The sequence below is a fragment of the Zootoca vivipara genome, chromosome 13 (assembly GCF_963506605.1).
Source record: "Zootoca vivipara chromosome 13, rZooViv1.1, whole genome shotgun sequence".
Taxonomy (NCBI): Eukaryota; Metazoa; Chordata; class Lepidosauria; order Squamata; family Lacertidae; genus Zootoca; species Zootoca vivipara.
In genome coordinates, this window is record NC_083288.1 from 40,535,959 (window position 1) to 40,552,188 (window position 16,230).

The window sequence follows — 16,230 nt, forward strand, 5'->3', positions numbered from 1 at the left end:
CTGCCATGGATTCATGGTCTGTAGAAAGTCCTGAAACCCTGGAACTGGATTTGAATGGAGTGTAAATGACAAAGTGCCATTGAAGGATATTGATGGGAATTTGTTTCCAGCCAGCACTGTAGTGAAATCCCATTGAGCTGTTGTAATCCACACCCTCTCCAGAGGGTTCATAGCGAAAACCTCACAGGAGACTAAAACCAGTCTCAAACCCTCCAGAGACTGACTGTCTCCATAGACGAGAATCACATTCATCTGCCTCTGTCTGAGAGCAAACATGATTGGTCTCAGTTTTTGTTGAAGTAGCTCATTAGGAAAAAAGTTTGTCACTAGTGGGATCACCAGTGTCCAGGAAATGCAAAGATTATTCTGGAAAAGCCTTGGTCTGAGAGTACGAAGGAAGGTTTCTCCACTGTCATCATCTGAAACAAGGAGGCCAATCCAGTTCCACCCAAACGTCCGGAGGAGCCACACAATGCCATCATATTGAGCTTCTTCATTTGGGGCCATTTGGAAGAAGGAAGGGAAGTGCCTTTGGTCACTCAGCACTGGATCTAAGGAGCCATAGCTGAGCTAAAGGGAAAGACACCATATTTTTAAGAATCCGAAGACCATGTATTTCTTCAAAGAAATAATACTTCTGTATTGTGGTGGTTAACCACCTGGTCTTACTTTTCAGAGTCTACACCCCTGGCATTATTAAGTCTCAGGGTAGGAGAAGTTTCTAAACAGGAGGCTGGATGCTCCCATGATTACATGCTTTGTGGCATTGTCAGGTTTGGAAGAATCAGAACTTTGGTTATTACTATTATTGCTTCCTTTGCCCCCCCCCCGAAATCCCAATCCTAATTGAGACGGCAGTGTAGGCAACACATAGCTATGAGGCTTTAACATAATCATGTACCCATACCAAGTCTAATGTAGGACATATGTGTAGAAAACATAATGTAATGGGATTGAAAGCTAACCTGGATGCTTTTTGGTGTTTTCCTGTGTATTTCTGCCCTTGTGGTTGTATCTATCTACACACATACCTGTGGAATCTTGTAGGTGTTTAATATATTGGCCATCTGAAGGGAGTTTTGGGAGGTGAGCCCTCCAACGACGGCAACTAATTTATCTTCCCCCTTACAGTGGTAATTGGGGGGATTTTTTTGTCCCATGAAAAGAAGAGCAAGAGTGTTGAAACAAGATCGCAAAGGGTTAAAAGCATTCTCATAAAATGTTGATCCCAGGGTGATGTTGGATAAGAATTTGGCATTCTTGTTGATCTCTTGCATGGCAAAGATGAAGGCAAGAACATGCTGGTAGTTTTTCGGGATCACACTGCAATGAGACAAAGAATGACTACAACACCTTTTTAGAACTAAAATATCCACCTGATGAAGTTAAACAACAGATCAACAGAGCCAGACAGATACCTAGAGAGAACCTGCTGCAAGACAGACCCAAAAAAGAAAATAACAGAACACCACTAGTCATCACATACAGCTCCCAAGTTAAAACAGTACAACGCATCATCAGAGATCTACAGCCTCTCCTGGACAATGACAGCTCCCTTTCTCAAGCTCTGGGAGGAAGACCTTTCATTGCCTACAGACAGCCACCCAATCTTAAACAACTCCTCACCCACAATAATACAACCACCAGACTTAACATGGACACTGGTACCAGAGCCTGCAATAAACCCAGATGCCAACTTTGCTGCCACATACACCCAGACAACACCATTACTGGCCCCAACAACATCCAACATACCATCTCAGGACTATTTAATTGCTCATCCTCTAACATTGTGTATGCCATCAAATGCCAACAGTGCCCTTCAGCTCTCTATATTGGACAAACAGGCCAAACCCTACGCCAAAGGATAAATGGACATAAATCTGACATCAGGAACCAGAAGACAGAAAAACCAGTAGGAGAACACTTCAATCTCCCAGGACATTCTATACAAGATCTCAAAGTAGCTGTCTTACTACAAAAGAATTTCAGAAATAGACTGGAAAGAGAAGTTGCTGAATTACAACTTATCACCAAGCTCAAAACCATGGAGGGACCTGGTTTGAACAGAGATATCGGATTCTTATCTCATTATACATGATAAGCGATCTTCAGCCATCTCAACCCTTGCTTTTTCATGCAAAACCATTTGCAGTCGTTTCCAGTCATCAACAGCTATCAGTCAGTCAATCACCCATTTCCACCACCCTTCTGAGTGATCCCCCAACCCCATCCCCACCCCTCCCCACTCCTTCTCTACATATGTGCCTGGAAACTCCCATTTCACTGTATCTGAAGAAGTGTGCATGCACACGAAAGCTCATACCAAAATAAAAACTTAGTTGGTCTTTAAGGTGCTACTGAAGGAATTTTTTTATTTTACTTCGACCCAGACCAACACGGCTACCTACCTACAACACTGGAGGAAGAGAAACAAGTGTGTTTCAGTTTTGATTTGTGAATCTATGTACCTTGAATGTTGCAACCCATAGGACAGGAACATTTTATTACAACTAATGAAACTGGAGCAGTCTCCTTATAGATTTTGATTAGATTTAGGTAAATGGTGAATTCAAAGAGATTCATTTTTGTGCTATGGATGAATTGGTGGGTTTGGATATGGGAAACCCAGAAACAGAAAGCTGTTAAGTTCTACGGTTAACACATTCCCCTCTCTTTTAAACATAATCTCCATGCCTGTCTCTTGTTCTTCTTCTTTGTCCACCACCTCCCTTCCGTTTCTGAACCATGAAGTATTCACTGGAATATGTTCTCAATTCAACCTGTAGAACAACCATTTAGTATACCAGTGTGCTCCAACACACAAGGGCTTTTGAGCGGCCCTTGAATCACAGTGTAAGAGAGGGAGACAGTGTCAGCATTTGTGCCCGGGGGACAGGATGAGACTGCCCAGAGCTGGAGCAATGCCCTGTGCACATTCCTGGCTGTAAGGACAGACTTGTGGCATGAAAATATGCGATTGTCCTCATTTGTGAAGAACAACACACACAAGTAATAAAGAGCCATACAGTAGGGCTAAACTACTTTATTGTAGGCTATTCACAACATCAATCTCTGCTGCGCTGCTCAGATACTCAGAGTTGTGCATAGTTGCTTCCAGCACGTCTCGAGCCAGAAGCGAAAATAAAGAAGTACAATACCATCACATGGGGAGAAAGGCAGATAACACACAGTCATTTTTCACGGTAAAATTCCAGACACACAAATCATACCACCCTGTGCTGTAGAAGCTCGGTGAACAAAATCATAACAGACAGATGGGAGGGTAGGACTGGGATGGTCTCTCCTTCTCTCCTTCTCTCCCTGCTACATTTTGACTGCCAGTAGTGAGCTCCAGGAACAGACAGAGAAACTGCATATGAGCAATATCTGCTCTATTTCCCCCTCGCTGCTTTCTGCACGCTAAGTCTTCTAAACTGCTGATTTCATGCAACTCCAAGCCATTAGCAAGTGACAGAATACTTGGTACGCCTATTTAAATTATGACAAGTGTAAAGTACATAAAAGCTTTACCAACCATATAATAAGAAATGTGCTGTTTAAGGTACGGGCAAAATACAAACCCCTGCTAGAACATAAAACACCACTTTGGATATCTCCTTTAGAGGCCAAGGTGGTTAAAAAGAAAAATATGAAAGGAGATTGGCTGCCATATAACTCATTACTAACAGAGGATGGTAACCAAGTAAGACTAAAGAATTATGAAGAAGTAAAGGATCAACTATTAGGATGGCTAGAGTATTCCCAACTCTTTGCGACGTCCAGTACATTTCTGAGCACAATTCAAAGTGTTGGTGCTGACCTTTAAAGCCCTAAACGGCGTTGGTCCAGTATATCTGAAGGAGCATCTCCACCCCCATCATTCTACCAGGACACTGAGGTCCAGTGCCGAGGGCCTTCTGGTGGTTCCCTCGCTGCGAGAAGCCAAGTTTCAGGGAACCAGGCAGAGGGCCTTCTCGGTGGTGGCGCCTGCCTTGTGGAACGCTCTCCCACCAGATGTGAAAGAGAACAACTACCAGACTTTTAGAAGACATCCAAAGGCAGCCCTGTTTAGGGAAGCTTTTAATGTTTGATGGATTACTGTATTTTAATATTTTGTTGGATGCTGCCCAGAGTGGCTGGGGAAGCCCAGCCAGATGGGCGGGGTATTATTATTAATAATAATAAAAAAATAATTTATTCAAAAATAGGATATGTTCAAGAGATATCTATAAAAAATAACAGTAATATACCATCTATGGCACCGTTTGAATGACCCTTGGGAATATAAAACATTGAGAAATAAGGAAAAAAGGTACGATATGTTGTAAGAAAGTAGTACGGTAGAAACTATATTAAGAGTAAGGTAATAAATATAAGTACATTCACTATTATAAATGTCAATTACATCGGGAAATAATGGGAAGTTTACTTTATGTTATGTTGTTGTTATGTTATGTCATGTTATCGTATTCTATTTTAGTTTGTTATGATTTATGAGGAAAGAGAACATATAAGTCTAAATTAATCATTAACGTTAAATTTATTTAAGATTATTTTTCTTTCTTTGCACTTGTATGTGTGAATTTAGCATTGTGTAAAATACCAATAAACTTCAATAAAGGGTTTCTTCCCCCAAAAAGCAAGTGACAGAACAGATTGTTTCTGGGAAATGCAAGGTCTGTGTCACCCAGGCTCCATTTATTCTGTTGGGAGATGAGGATCCATTTGCTCTAGGCCTCTTCGCAAACCAGCTCAGCTCACTCCAAACTTTCCTTATACTGCTGCATGCCTTACAGAAATATACTTGGGAAGCAAACCCCTCCTTTTCTTTTTTTATTCAATGCATTTGGCATCCCCAATAAGCATGTGTAGGATTACAAGCATAGGATCCAACACCTAGGGGCTGAAGGGTCTTCGGACCCCCCCAGATATTGGAGAAAGCCTCTCCCCCCAAAAGCATTGCCATTGAAATGGTGTGCATGGACTGTTTCATGTGATCCATTATGCGGAGAGGGGCTTACCTGCTCCCCCCATATTTTATGCAAGTTAGCATCGTTGATTACAGGGTTTGATCGCTAAAGCTTTCATTTGAAATTGCCTCCTCCCAAGTATACATGAGTTAAGGAAAGCTGCCCTTGATTCCAAATATTTGAGAGGAAGCATCCCATTGGCTGAACTGGCGCTCTCAGAAACATGATTTAAGCAGCAATCCAGTTGCAGCCACTTACCCGTCAGTGGTGATTACTTCAGAGTAGACATGGATAGGGTTGCCCATTTCGGTTAAAAGCCGATGCATGCTGGTGGGAAGTGAGGTGTACTTGCGGGTAAAGTTTGGCATAGGGATGGGTTGCAAAATCTATGGGTTTCAAGTAGCTTCGAAATTTCAGCTGGGTTGTATCTGTGGCCCATATGGGGGGAAAGCAGGGGAAATCTAGGAACCAAACTTAAGCTCTTTGAAATCCCCATGGTTTTCATGAAGATTCTGAAGCCCATGCTTAAGAGTTGATGGTCCTCTGCTCTTTTGCCTAAGAAGAAACTCACTGACCAAAATGAAGGGACTTGTTTTCAAGTAAATGTGTACCAAATGCATGCAGTTTTTTGCACTTTCAGTTTTTTTGCATGCATTTGGGACACACAAATGTGTCCCAAATGCATGCAGGTTTTTGCACTTGTAAGGGGAGGGAGCTGCAATTTATCACGCTGCATTGTCCTACAGTGTCCTTGTGGAGTATATGTATGTCTCTCTCTCTGTGTGTGATTGTGAGTGAAGTTAAGGGTGGGGGTGAATGCTGCTGGTTCTCCTTCCTCTACTTCATTCCAGACTTCCCTAAATGGTCACATGTTCTGCATTGGCACCAGTGGTACCATCAGGAGGGCATGGTGGAATGACAAAAGCTAATCTGAGTGGTGGGACATAAGTCTGAATGTATCCTAGAAGGCTTAAAGGAGAAGCTGATGCAGTTGTTTATTTCATCAAGTCAAGAATGATCAGTGGGCCCAGTAGACAGTTTCCCACTAAATAAATAGCTACTTACTGAGCAGTTAATGAAGAGGCTTGTGGGTCCTCTGTTAATTTCTGCATTCTGAAGTTCGCTTGTGTGATGGATACAAATACACCGATTATCATGTCTTCCGGAGGACCATATGAATAGGTTTGAATTGTTGGTCTCAATCTGCATGAGGAGGAGTTCAAACTCTTGCTAGAAGAACAATGGAGCAGCAACAGCAGGAAAAGCAGGTAGAGCACTAACCATTCTTGGGTTGAATTGCAGCTGGAGGCCATCATGTTTACATTCAGTTAACAATAGCATTTCAGTCTTGGCTAAAGTTATAGGGAAACCTGGCTGCAGGGAGGCATGTATCTGCCTCAAAATCCACCTCCCTAACTGGATTCAGGTGAGTTGATAGGACAGCCGCCTATATAGAGCACAACACAGGATCATCACATTTGGAAAGGGCTGTTTCTGTCACTGTTATTGTGCCTGGCATCAGATTTCCCATGGGATATTTAGAAGTAGTGATGCTGATCAATAATTATAAAAATTACAGGGTGGGTGAACTGTTTTGCTCAAGTTCTCAACTCTCAAAATAAGCAAAGTGCTAAATCAATATCATCCGACTATAGCCCAAGATCTGCTCCCTTGTGAAGCAGTGCCTTGGACAGTTGGTCTAACATTCTGAATTGATTCAGTAGCACCTTAAAGACCAACTAAGTTTTTATTTTGGTATGAGCTTTCGTGTGCATGCACACTTCTTCAGATATCTGAAGAAGTGTGCATGCACACGAAAGCTCATACCAAAATAAAAACTTAGTTGGTCTTTAAGGTGCTACTGAAGGAATTTTTTTTTTTTTACTTCGATCCAGACCAACACGGCTACCTACCTGTATTCTGAATTGATATAATGTGAAACTTGGCCAGAGTATAGATAGAGGATTGTGGATGTACATATCCCTTCCTTTGATTCAAACCACTAGCCCTTCTATCTAACTACAGTCTACCCCAAGTATCAATAATTCTCCCTTGTCCTTCAAAGTGTTTTTCTCTCATTCAACTGGGCAGGGGCGAACGGTGCCGCTTGGCTGCCCGAGGTGGCACCTCTGGGGCATCGCTCCACAGCGCGCATGTGTCCTGACGCCACGCATGTGTCCTGACGTCACAAAGCACGCCAGGACAAACTGCGCATGTCCACACATGCACACTCCAGGTTGGTGCTGCTGCTCTGCTGCTCTGCTCGGCTAGCACACTCTGAAGCAGAGCATTCCGCCTGGCAACCCGCTCTGTAGCGTGCTCTGCTTCTTCTTGCTTGGGTGGAGGAGGCGAGGGACGGGTCAGGGGCCGGGGGCGTTGGCCCCGTGCGCTGCCCCACCAGACTGGAGCTAGGGGCGGCCTGCCCCCTATGCCCCTTTCTTGCTATGTGCCTGCAACTCGAGCTCTTTTAACTGGATATGTTAGCAATTAAACTGCTAATTAAGCTGAGCTCTGTTACTGAGCTATATCCCCTCGTTGTAAGCTAGATGGTTACGCACTCCTTCATTGTTTATATTGTCAACTGCCCTGTGATTCTCAGATGAAGGGCAGTATAGAATAAAAAGAATAAGAATAGGAATAGGAACAAAAAAAGAATAATAGCATGCCAGGAAATCCTTCCCTCCTTCTGCTTTCATCAGATTCCCTCACACATGTGGTTCCTGTCTCTCCCCATAGAAGCCAAAGTATCTTTTTCACTGGGTCTCTTGATAATATTGAACTTCAGCTCCCATCATCTGTGGCCGTTGGCCCTCGCTGGCTGAGAATGAAAGTAGTTGTAGTTCAACAACTTCTGCAGACACAAGGTTGAAGAGGAGTGATCTATTCCATGTACACTACCTATTTTCATGTCATCTACCTCTCTTCATTTCATGACTCCAATCCTAACATAGAGGTGTGATGTCCAATGCCATCAGAGGCAGCCCAATGGGTGGTGGTTGGGATATCATATGGTCACTGCAGATGGTGGATTGAGATGTCACTAGGGATGAGTGAACAGGAGACACACAGATCTCATATACTAACCCCAGCAAGGAAGAACATTCTGCAGGAAGCGCTGAAATGAATGGGAAGTGTAAAATAATATGAAAATACTTGGTGTTATTCATTTTGACAGTCTTTTGCTGCTGTAGTGAGCACTCCAGTGGAAGCAGCATCTCTATGTACTTCAATCTGCAAATGGCTCAGTTTTGTCTGCTGAAAATAAATAAATAAATAATAATAATAATAATAATAATAATAATAATAATTTTTATTATTGTTATTTATACCCCACCCATCTGGCTGGGTTTTCCCAGCCACCCTGGGCAGCTTACAGCATACCTTAAAACATAAAACATCAAGCGTTAAATACCTCCTGATAGAGGGCTGCCATCAGATGTCTTTTAAAATAAATATTAAAGATTTTTTTGGTTTACAAAACTCGATGCCTTGTCTTTCTCCCTGGGTTCTACGGTATTTCTTACAAAGCAGTTACATTTGTTGTGAGACATTAGTGTTGAGCACAGTAGAAGGTTGGGGAAGAAGAGGGGGTGTAGAGAGGAGGGGTGGTGTGGTAAGGCTTATATTCCGTTTTTAACCTGAAATGGTTCTTTTTTTATTTTAAAATTCTTTTTATTCATTTTATGCGTGAATCGCCAAACCCAGAAGTAATCCTGATCTTTTTTTGAAGTTGGGTTTCTTATAGGAAAAAGGGCCAAATCTATTTTTATTAGGCATTGCATTCTATATCTTTCTAGCTGATGTTATTGTTTCCAGAGATTATTATTAATAAAATGGTCTCAACATAAATGTGGCGATTACTGTGTTGTACTATGAGCTAGGAAAACTGGGTTCAAATCCCCATTCAACTATGGGTCAGATACCATCTCTCAGTCTATTCCACCAGGAACTCATTGGATGGGATGCAAGAAGGGAAATAAAGACAAATTTAACATCTCCTTGCCAAAATATAAGGTCCCTGGCTAATGCCATCTCTTTCACCTTCTCAACAATGGTCATCCTTCTTCCTTACTAACCTCTCTTTACTGTTCATCTCAGGCCTAAGTATAATGATGAAGATTTTAGGGAGGAAGATGCAACCCAGTAAGCCAGCAGTAGAGGCCAAGATGGAGAAGATCTCCACAGCCACCATGTATTTCCCTTTGGTGCTCAGATAAGTGGGGACAAAGGACAGCCAAACACTGCAGAAGACCAGCATGCTGAAGGTAATCAACTTGGCTTCATTGAAAGTATCAGGCAACTTCCTGGCAAAGAAAGCCACAGAGAAGCTCACAATGGCCAAAAGACCCATGCAGCCGAGAATAAGGTGGAACATGATGTTGGAGCCTTCATTGCACTGCACTATGATTTGCCCATCCTGGGAGTGTAGGTCAAACTCTGGGAATGGGGGAGAGGATACCAGCCACCCAAGACAGATGCCAGCTTGAATGAGAGAGCAGAAGGTGATAAGGGATCCTGCCAGCCTCTTCCCAAGCCATTTCCTCAGGCTGTTTCCAGGCTTGGTCACCATGAATGCCAAAACCACAGTAAGGGTTTTGGCTAACACACAAGCAACAGCAATGGAGAAGATGATGCCAAAGACGGTTTGCCTCAAGACACAGGTCACCTTTGTAGGCCTGCCAATGAATAAGAACGAGCAGAGAAAGCAGAGAAGCAGAGAAGAGAGCAAGGTGCAGGTGATTCCCCAGTTGTTGGCTTTGACAATGGGAGTGTTCCAGTGCAGACCAAAGGTCCCCATCACAACAACAGTGACCAGAGAAAGCAGGAGAGCCAAGGAAGCCAGAGTGGCCCCCAAGGGCTCATCATAGGATAGGTAGCTTATTTGTTTTGGAATACATTGGTCCTGAAAGGCATTTGGGTGGTGATCATCTGGGCATTTCTCACACTGATCTGCATCTGAAAGTGAGAAGCATGCTTTTAGCATTTCTGGAAGCAAATTTTTTTATTATTATTGATACAGTCTATTATGGTGTACACGAAACATATTACTGAGCTGATGAACCAAAGGTGATCAACCAGTGTTCCCCCTTAATCATGTCCAGCTCTGAATCCAGCCCCATGTTTTTGCATTTCTAAGCTTGTCGTCCAAGTGTTTCTTTTTTACACTTTCTGCAATGGAACTTGGGAGTAGACGAAACAGCCAGGTAGCCTGTCATCAGGAAAATCTATATTTGACAAGACTGTTGACGGTTCCTAAGGCTTGAAACTGTGTGAATACAATAAAAGAGATAATTTACAATTTTAATAACAGAAGATGAAAATTTGTTGGCTGCAGTTTCAATGGTGAGAAAAGGAAATCTATGGCATGCAATTCTAACCATTTCTACCCAGATGTATGTTATGCTGATTTCAATGGTGCTTACTCCAATGCAGACGTAATTTCACAGAAGATATACCTGAATAGCTGTCCAAAGGGTTGGGGAAAGGAAAGGAAAATATGTATCAGTAAAATAAACACATGTGCTTGTGATCCATGACAGAAAATAAGCGGACATAATAAGACTGAAACATGAATGTCTGTGTTGGAGAGGAAGATGGGAATTCCAGTTGACTTGGGTTCCTTCACTTACCCTTCTGGACTGAAATCCTCCCTTTCGGGCACTGAACACAGTCATAGCAACACATTTGCTTTCCCTGCTGGGCAAACATACTCTGTCCAGGGTGGCAGCTCTCAACACAGGTGGAAATGGGCAGCATCTAATGGTAATGACAAGCAAGGGATTTTGAATGGAATAAGCTTGCTTCTTTACATGAATCTTATTGTCATCTATGTCTGCTATGTGCAGAAAGGTCACAGGATAGAAATTAGAGGATGGCTGTCAAGCATTTGCTCCCTGGGCAAGCATCAGAAGACAAAGATGCATTGTGCTGTCACCTAACCACTTGGCCAGCCCAGCACACATCTGAATGGCAAAGAGAAGCTCCTGCCAACCTTCTCCTTCTTGATAGATTGATTCCTCATAACCCAATGCTGATTCTCTCCTGGAGACGCTCTCTTTTAAAGTTTAAATAAGAATTAATTTTTACTTAGTGTACTATGGCAGCTTTTGACTGATCTTGGATTAGGAAAGATAAGGAAAATAAGATTAAGGGGATAAATCGTTGTAAGAATGTAGTATATAAAGGATAGAGAATGGAGAAATGAGGTTGGGACGCAGGTGGCGCTGTGGGTTAAACCACAGAGCCTAGAGCTTGCCGATCAGAAGGTCGGCGGTTCGAATCCCTGCGACGGGGTGAGCTCCCGTTGCTCGGTCCCAGCTCCTGCCAACCTAGCAGTTCGAAAGCACATCAAAGTGCAAGTAGATAAATAGGTACCGCTCCAGCAGAAAGGTAAACGGCGTTTCCGTGCGTTGCTCTGGTTGGCCAGAAGCGGCTTTCTCATGCTGGCCACATGACCTGGAAGCTGTACGCCGTGTCCCTTGGCCAATAATGCGATATGAGCGCTGTAACCCCAGAGTCGGTCTCGACTGGACCTAATGGTCAGGGGTCCCTTTACCTTTACTTTTACATTCAGTATAAGAATTAAATTATACAACGGGATTTGACAGGAAATCTATTTTCTTTTATGTTATAGCCTTTGTAAATTATCAAATAGAAACTAGTAGGAATACATTTTAAGTTTTTGTTCATAAGTATGTAAGGAAGGACAAAAACAGGTTATTCTTTTTAAAATTCTTTTTCTTTTTATTCTTCTTTGTGTAAATAGCTGGAATTTTCATTTATTCTAAGAGATGTATTATAGATGTAATGCTCTGCAAGACTATTAATAAAGCTAATAAAAATACTTAGTGTACTTTTACTTGCAGATTAAAATATACAATGCAGGCAGGTGTTACTTACATTGCTGATACATCTTATATAGATTTTTATCTAAGATAAATGTTGTTACAGACTGACAGCAGCACAACAGAACATTCTGCTGTATTGTGTTTTTAATATTCGGTTGGGAGCCGCCCAATGTCCCTGGGGATACCCAGCTACATGGGCGGGGTATAAATAAATAAATTATTATTATTATTATTATTATTATTATTATTGTTATTATTATTATTATTATTATTTCCTGCTGCTCTAACTGTTTGAACTGCTCATAATGTTGCAAGCCAAAAAATTGCTCATCTTCTGAGTTAAATAAAACTCAGAGAAAATAGGAGTTAGAAGTCCATTTTGTTTATTGCAAAGCAATAGGCTACAGTCGAATTATTTCGCAAAACTGCAACCCCGCCCATGGTGGGGCAGAGGAATTTATAACATTTCAGACAAAGGATTTCGATTTAACCAATCACATAAATCATTACCTCATTTTATATTCAATATTCATCATTACCTCATTTCATGTTTAATACGCATGCGCAATAAGCATCTCTAAGTAAACTTTGATTCTCACCGTGATCTGTTACATATTGTTAGTTTACATGCATGGGAACCTGTGTTACATGTGGATGTAACAACTTATGTTCTAGCTTATGAATTATATCTTTGTGTATTAGCTGACCTTCTGTTCTAGTAAAAGAACGGCATCTTGCTGAATCATCAGTTTCTTTAAAGCATCAGGTTACCATAACTTTTCTAATATAAGCATATTCTGAGATTCATAAGGATTTACATTGTCACCTTAATTGTGGCCCTTTGGGCCCCTGCTACAATAACTGCCATAACTGTACAAACCAACAGAACTATGCCCTTTTAAAATGTGGGATTTTTTTAACAGGGGCTATTGAGTTGTTGTTTTTATTATGATAATGTATTATGTGGTTTTATATGTTTATTTCAATCTATGAATCGCCCTGAGACCTCTTGGCATAGGGTGGTATATAAATTCAATCCACCCACCCACCCATTGCATCAGGCATATGAAAGCAAAGGGTTCTATAGCCTTCTGAGCATTAGCTGTTTCCTTAGACTTTTGGATGCTTTCATCCCAAACATTATGGCCAAGCCTGCACGGAGTTTGGCCTCACCATCAGCCTGATGGAGACCAACATCCTGGGACAGGATATCACTGGCACTCCATCCATCAACAATAGTGACCACACACTTCAGGAGGTAGGTGATTTTCTTTCTACCTGTACTCCACTTGTTGGGACACAGTCTCAAACAAAGATTGTTGCCAACAACACATTTTGGAGCACAACAGTCCCTTTTCAAGAGCTTTAAACACTTGCCAACTCCTCACCCAGAAATACTTCGTTCTTTAACTCTGAGCTCCAAATTTGAACAAAGTAAAAAAAATAGTATTTATTCAGTGAGTACCAGAGTTTGCCACCTCACACTTCTCCTTTGTAGCCATCTCTGTTTTCCTGAATCTCTTGATCTTCTCATAAAAGATGATGATGAAAACAAGAAATAGTCCCACCCACCTGCTTGAACTTGGGATTCCATGCAATGGCACTTCCATCCACTGTGAACTCTTTTCCTGGGGGTGCCTGAGGGTCCACCCTCCCCACTCGGACTCTCTGGAAAGACTCATTGGGAAATGTGACCAAGTTGAGGAGATCATAGCCACCTGCCTGCTGCCCCTTCTCATCAAAAGAGATTTCTTCCCCAGCACTGTTGTTGAAGTGGAGGTTCTTCAGGAAGGAGTGAAGCTAGATTGCAAGGGGAGGGGGAGAGACAGACCTTGTAGGCTAATGTGCTCTCTCTATTGCCAGTTTGACCTTTGGCTTTTTACTACCATTCACCGGTATGTTATAGGACACTGAAAGCTGCCTTACAGTGAGTGAAATCATTGCTCTATATAGCTCAGTCATTTCTATACTGGTTGTTATTGACTCTCTAGGGTTTCAGAGTCTTTCCCAGCATGATCTTGAGATGCTGGGGGTTGAACATGGGACCTTCTGAATGAACAGAAATGCTCTGCCATTGAGCTGTAAGCCTTTCCAGTTCCAATACAGTGGTACTTTGGGTTATGAACACTTTGGGTTACAAACGTGTCAGGTCACAAACTCCGCTAACCTGGAAGTGGTGCCTCAAGTTGTGAACTTTGCCCCAGGATGAGATCAGAAATTGTGCACTGGCATTGCGGCAGCAGTGGGGGGCCCCAATTAGTGAAAGCGTGCCTCAGGTCAAGAACGGTTTTGGGTTAAGCACGGACCTCCCGAACAAATTAAGTTCGTAACCCGAGGTACCACTGTATTAGGAGACATGGCTTTGTATGCTTCTGGACTTGGCATAGATTCTGGGAACTTCAAAAACCTTCCCCATTAACTGAGATATAGTTGCTCCCAATGTTAGAGCTAACCAGGGACAATTCCCAAGGCCTCTCCTCCATGCCAGGTCTCAGCTGTGCAACATATGAACTAGTAATAATAACACCTGTGCTTCTAACATTGAGGAGAGTAGTTGACAGTACCTGCCAGGGCTGAACTTTTTGCTGCATGCGTCTCTCACCCAGTACTTTCTGTTTGGCTCTTGATGAATACATGCTATGGAGAACATGTGCTACTGCATGGACGGCATTGTAGATGCTGTAGCTCTGGCTGGACATTTCCATTTCAAACACAGGTCCAGTGAGTTTCTCCAGCTTCTCCTCCCCAGTGCAGTGTTTCTGACTTGTCAGAAATATATTGTGATCTGGGAATGAACAGAGGAATGCACTGGCCCAGAACTCCTGGATGAAATAAAGATTTGGCTGCCATGGATTTATGGTCTGTAGAAAGTCCTGAAACCCTGGAACTGGATTTGAATGGAGTGTAAATGCCAAGGTGCCATTGAAGGATATCGGAGGGAATTTGTCTCCTATCAGCACTGCAGTGAAATCCCATTGAGCTGTTGTAATCCACACCCTCTCCAGAGGGTACTTAGAAAAAACCTCACAGGAGACTAAAACCAGTCTCAAAGCCTCCAGAGACCGACTGTCTCCATAGACAAGAATGACATTCATTTGCCTCCGTGTGAGAGCAAACAGAATTGGTCTCAATTTTTGTTGAAGTAGCTCATTAGGTAACCATTTTGTCACTAGTGGGATCACTAGTGTCCAAGAAATGCAAAGATTATTTTGGAAAAGCCTTGGTCTAAGAGTACGAAGGAAGGTTTCTCCACTGTCATCATCTGAAACAAGGAGGCCAATCCAGTTCCACCCAAACTTCCGGAGTAGCCACACAATGCCATCATATTGAGCTTCTTCACTGGGGACCATTTGGAAGATGGAAGGAAAGAGGCTTTGGTCACTCAGCACTGGATCCAAGGAGCCATAGCTGAGCTAAAGTGAAAGGCATCATATTTTTTAGAATCCGAAGACAATCTATTTCTTCAAAGAAAGAATACGTCTGTATTGTGGTGGTTAACCACCTGGTCTTACTTTGCAAAGTCTACACCCCTGGAATCATTAAGTCTCAAACTAGAAGAAGTTTCTAAATAGGAGGCTGGATGTGGAAGAATAAGAACTTTGGTTATTAGTATTATTGCTTCCTTCCCCCCCCCCCGAAATCTCAATGCTAATTCAGATGGCAGTGTAGAATACATATAGCTTTTGTTGTTGTTGTTGTTGTTGTTTAGCCATTTAGTCGTGTCCGACTCTTCGTGACCCCATGGACCCTAGCACACCAGGCATTCCTGTCTTCCACTGCCTCCCGCAGTATGGTCAAACTCATGTTGGTAGCTTCGAGAACACTGTCCAACCATCTCATCCCCTGTCGTCCCCTTCCCCTTCTTCCCTCAATCTTTCCCAACATAAGGGTCTTTTCCAAGGATTCTTCTCTTCTCATGAGGTGGCCAAAGTATTGGAGCCTCAGCTTCACGATTGGTCCTTCCAGTGACACATAGTTAGGAGGCTTTAACATAATCATGTACCCATACCAAGTCTAATGTAGGACATAAGTGTAGAAAACATAATGTAATGGGATTGAAAACTAACCTGGATGCTTTTTGGGGTTTTCCTGTGTATGTCTGCCCTTGTGGTTGTATCTATGTATCTCGACACATACCTGTGGAATCTTGTAGGTGTTTAATATATTGGCCATCTGAAGGCAGTTTTGGGAGGTGAGCCCTCCAACGACGGCAATTAATTTATCTTCCCCATTACAGTGGTAATTGGGGGCATTTTGTTGTCCCATGAAAAGAAGAGCAAGAGTGTTGAAACAAGTTCGGGAAGGATTAAAAGCATTCTCATAAAATGTTGATGCAAGTGTGATGTTAGATAAGAATTTGTCATTCTTGTTGATCTCTTGCATGGCAAAGATGAAGGCAAGAACATGCT

General features: G+C 42.4%; 1 protein-coding gene across 1 annotated transcript; it reads right to left on the reverse strand.

Annotated features, from left to right (window-relative positions):
• Positions 1–9,018: 9,018 nt before the first annotated feature.
• Positions 9,019–10,682, reverse strand: LOC132592960 (vomeronasal type-2 receptor 26-like). The gene is made up of 2 exons (XM_060281259.1): positions 10,604–10,682; positions 9,019–9,929 (listed from the first exon to the last, which is right to left on the reverse strand). Exons 1-2 carry the CDS (start codon positions 10,680–10,682, stop codon positions 9,019–9,021), a joined length of 990 nt encoding a protein of 329 aa, XP_060137242.1.
• Between the last annotated feature and the right edge of the window lie 5,548 nt (positions 10,683–16,230).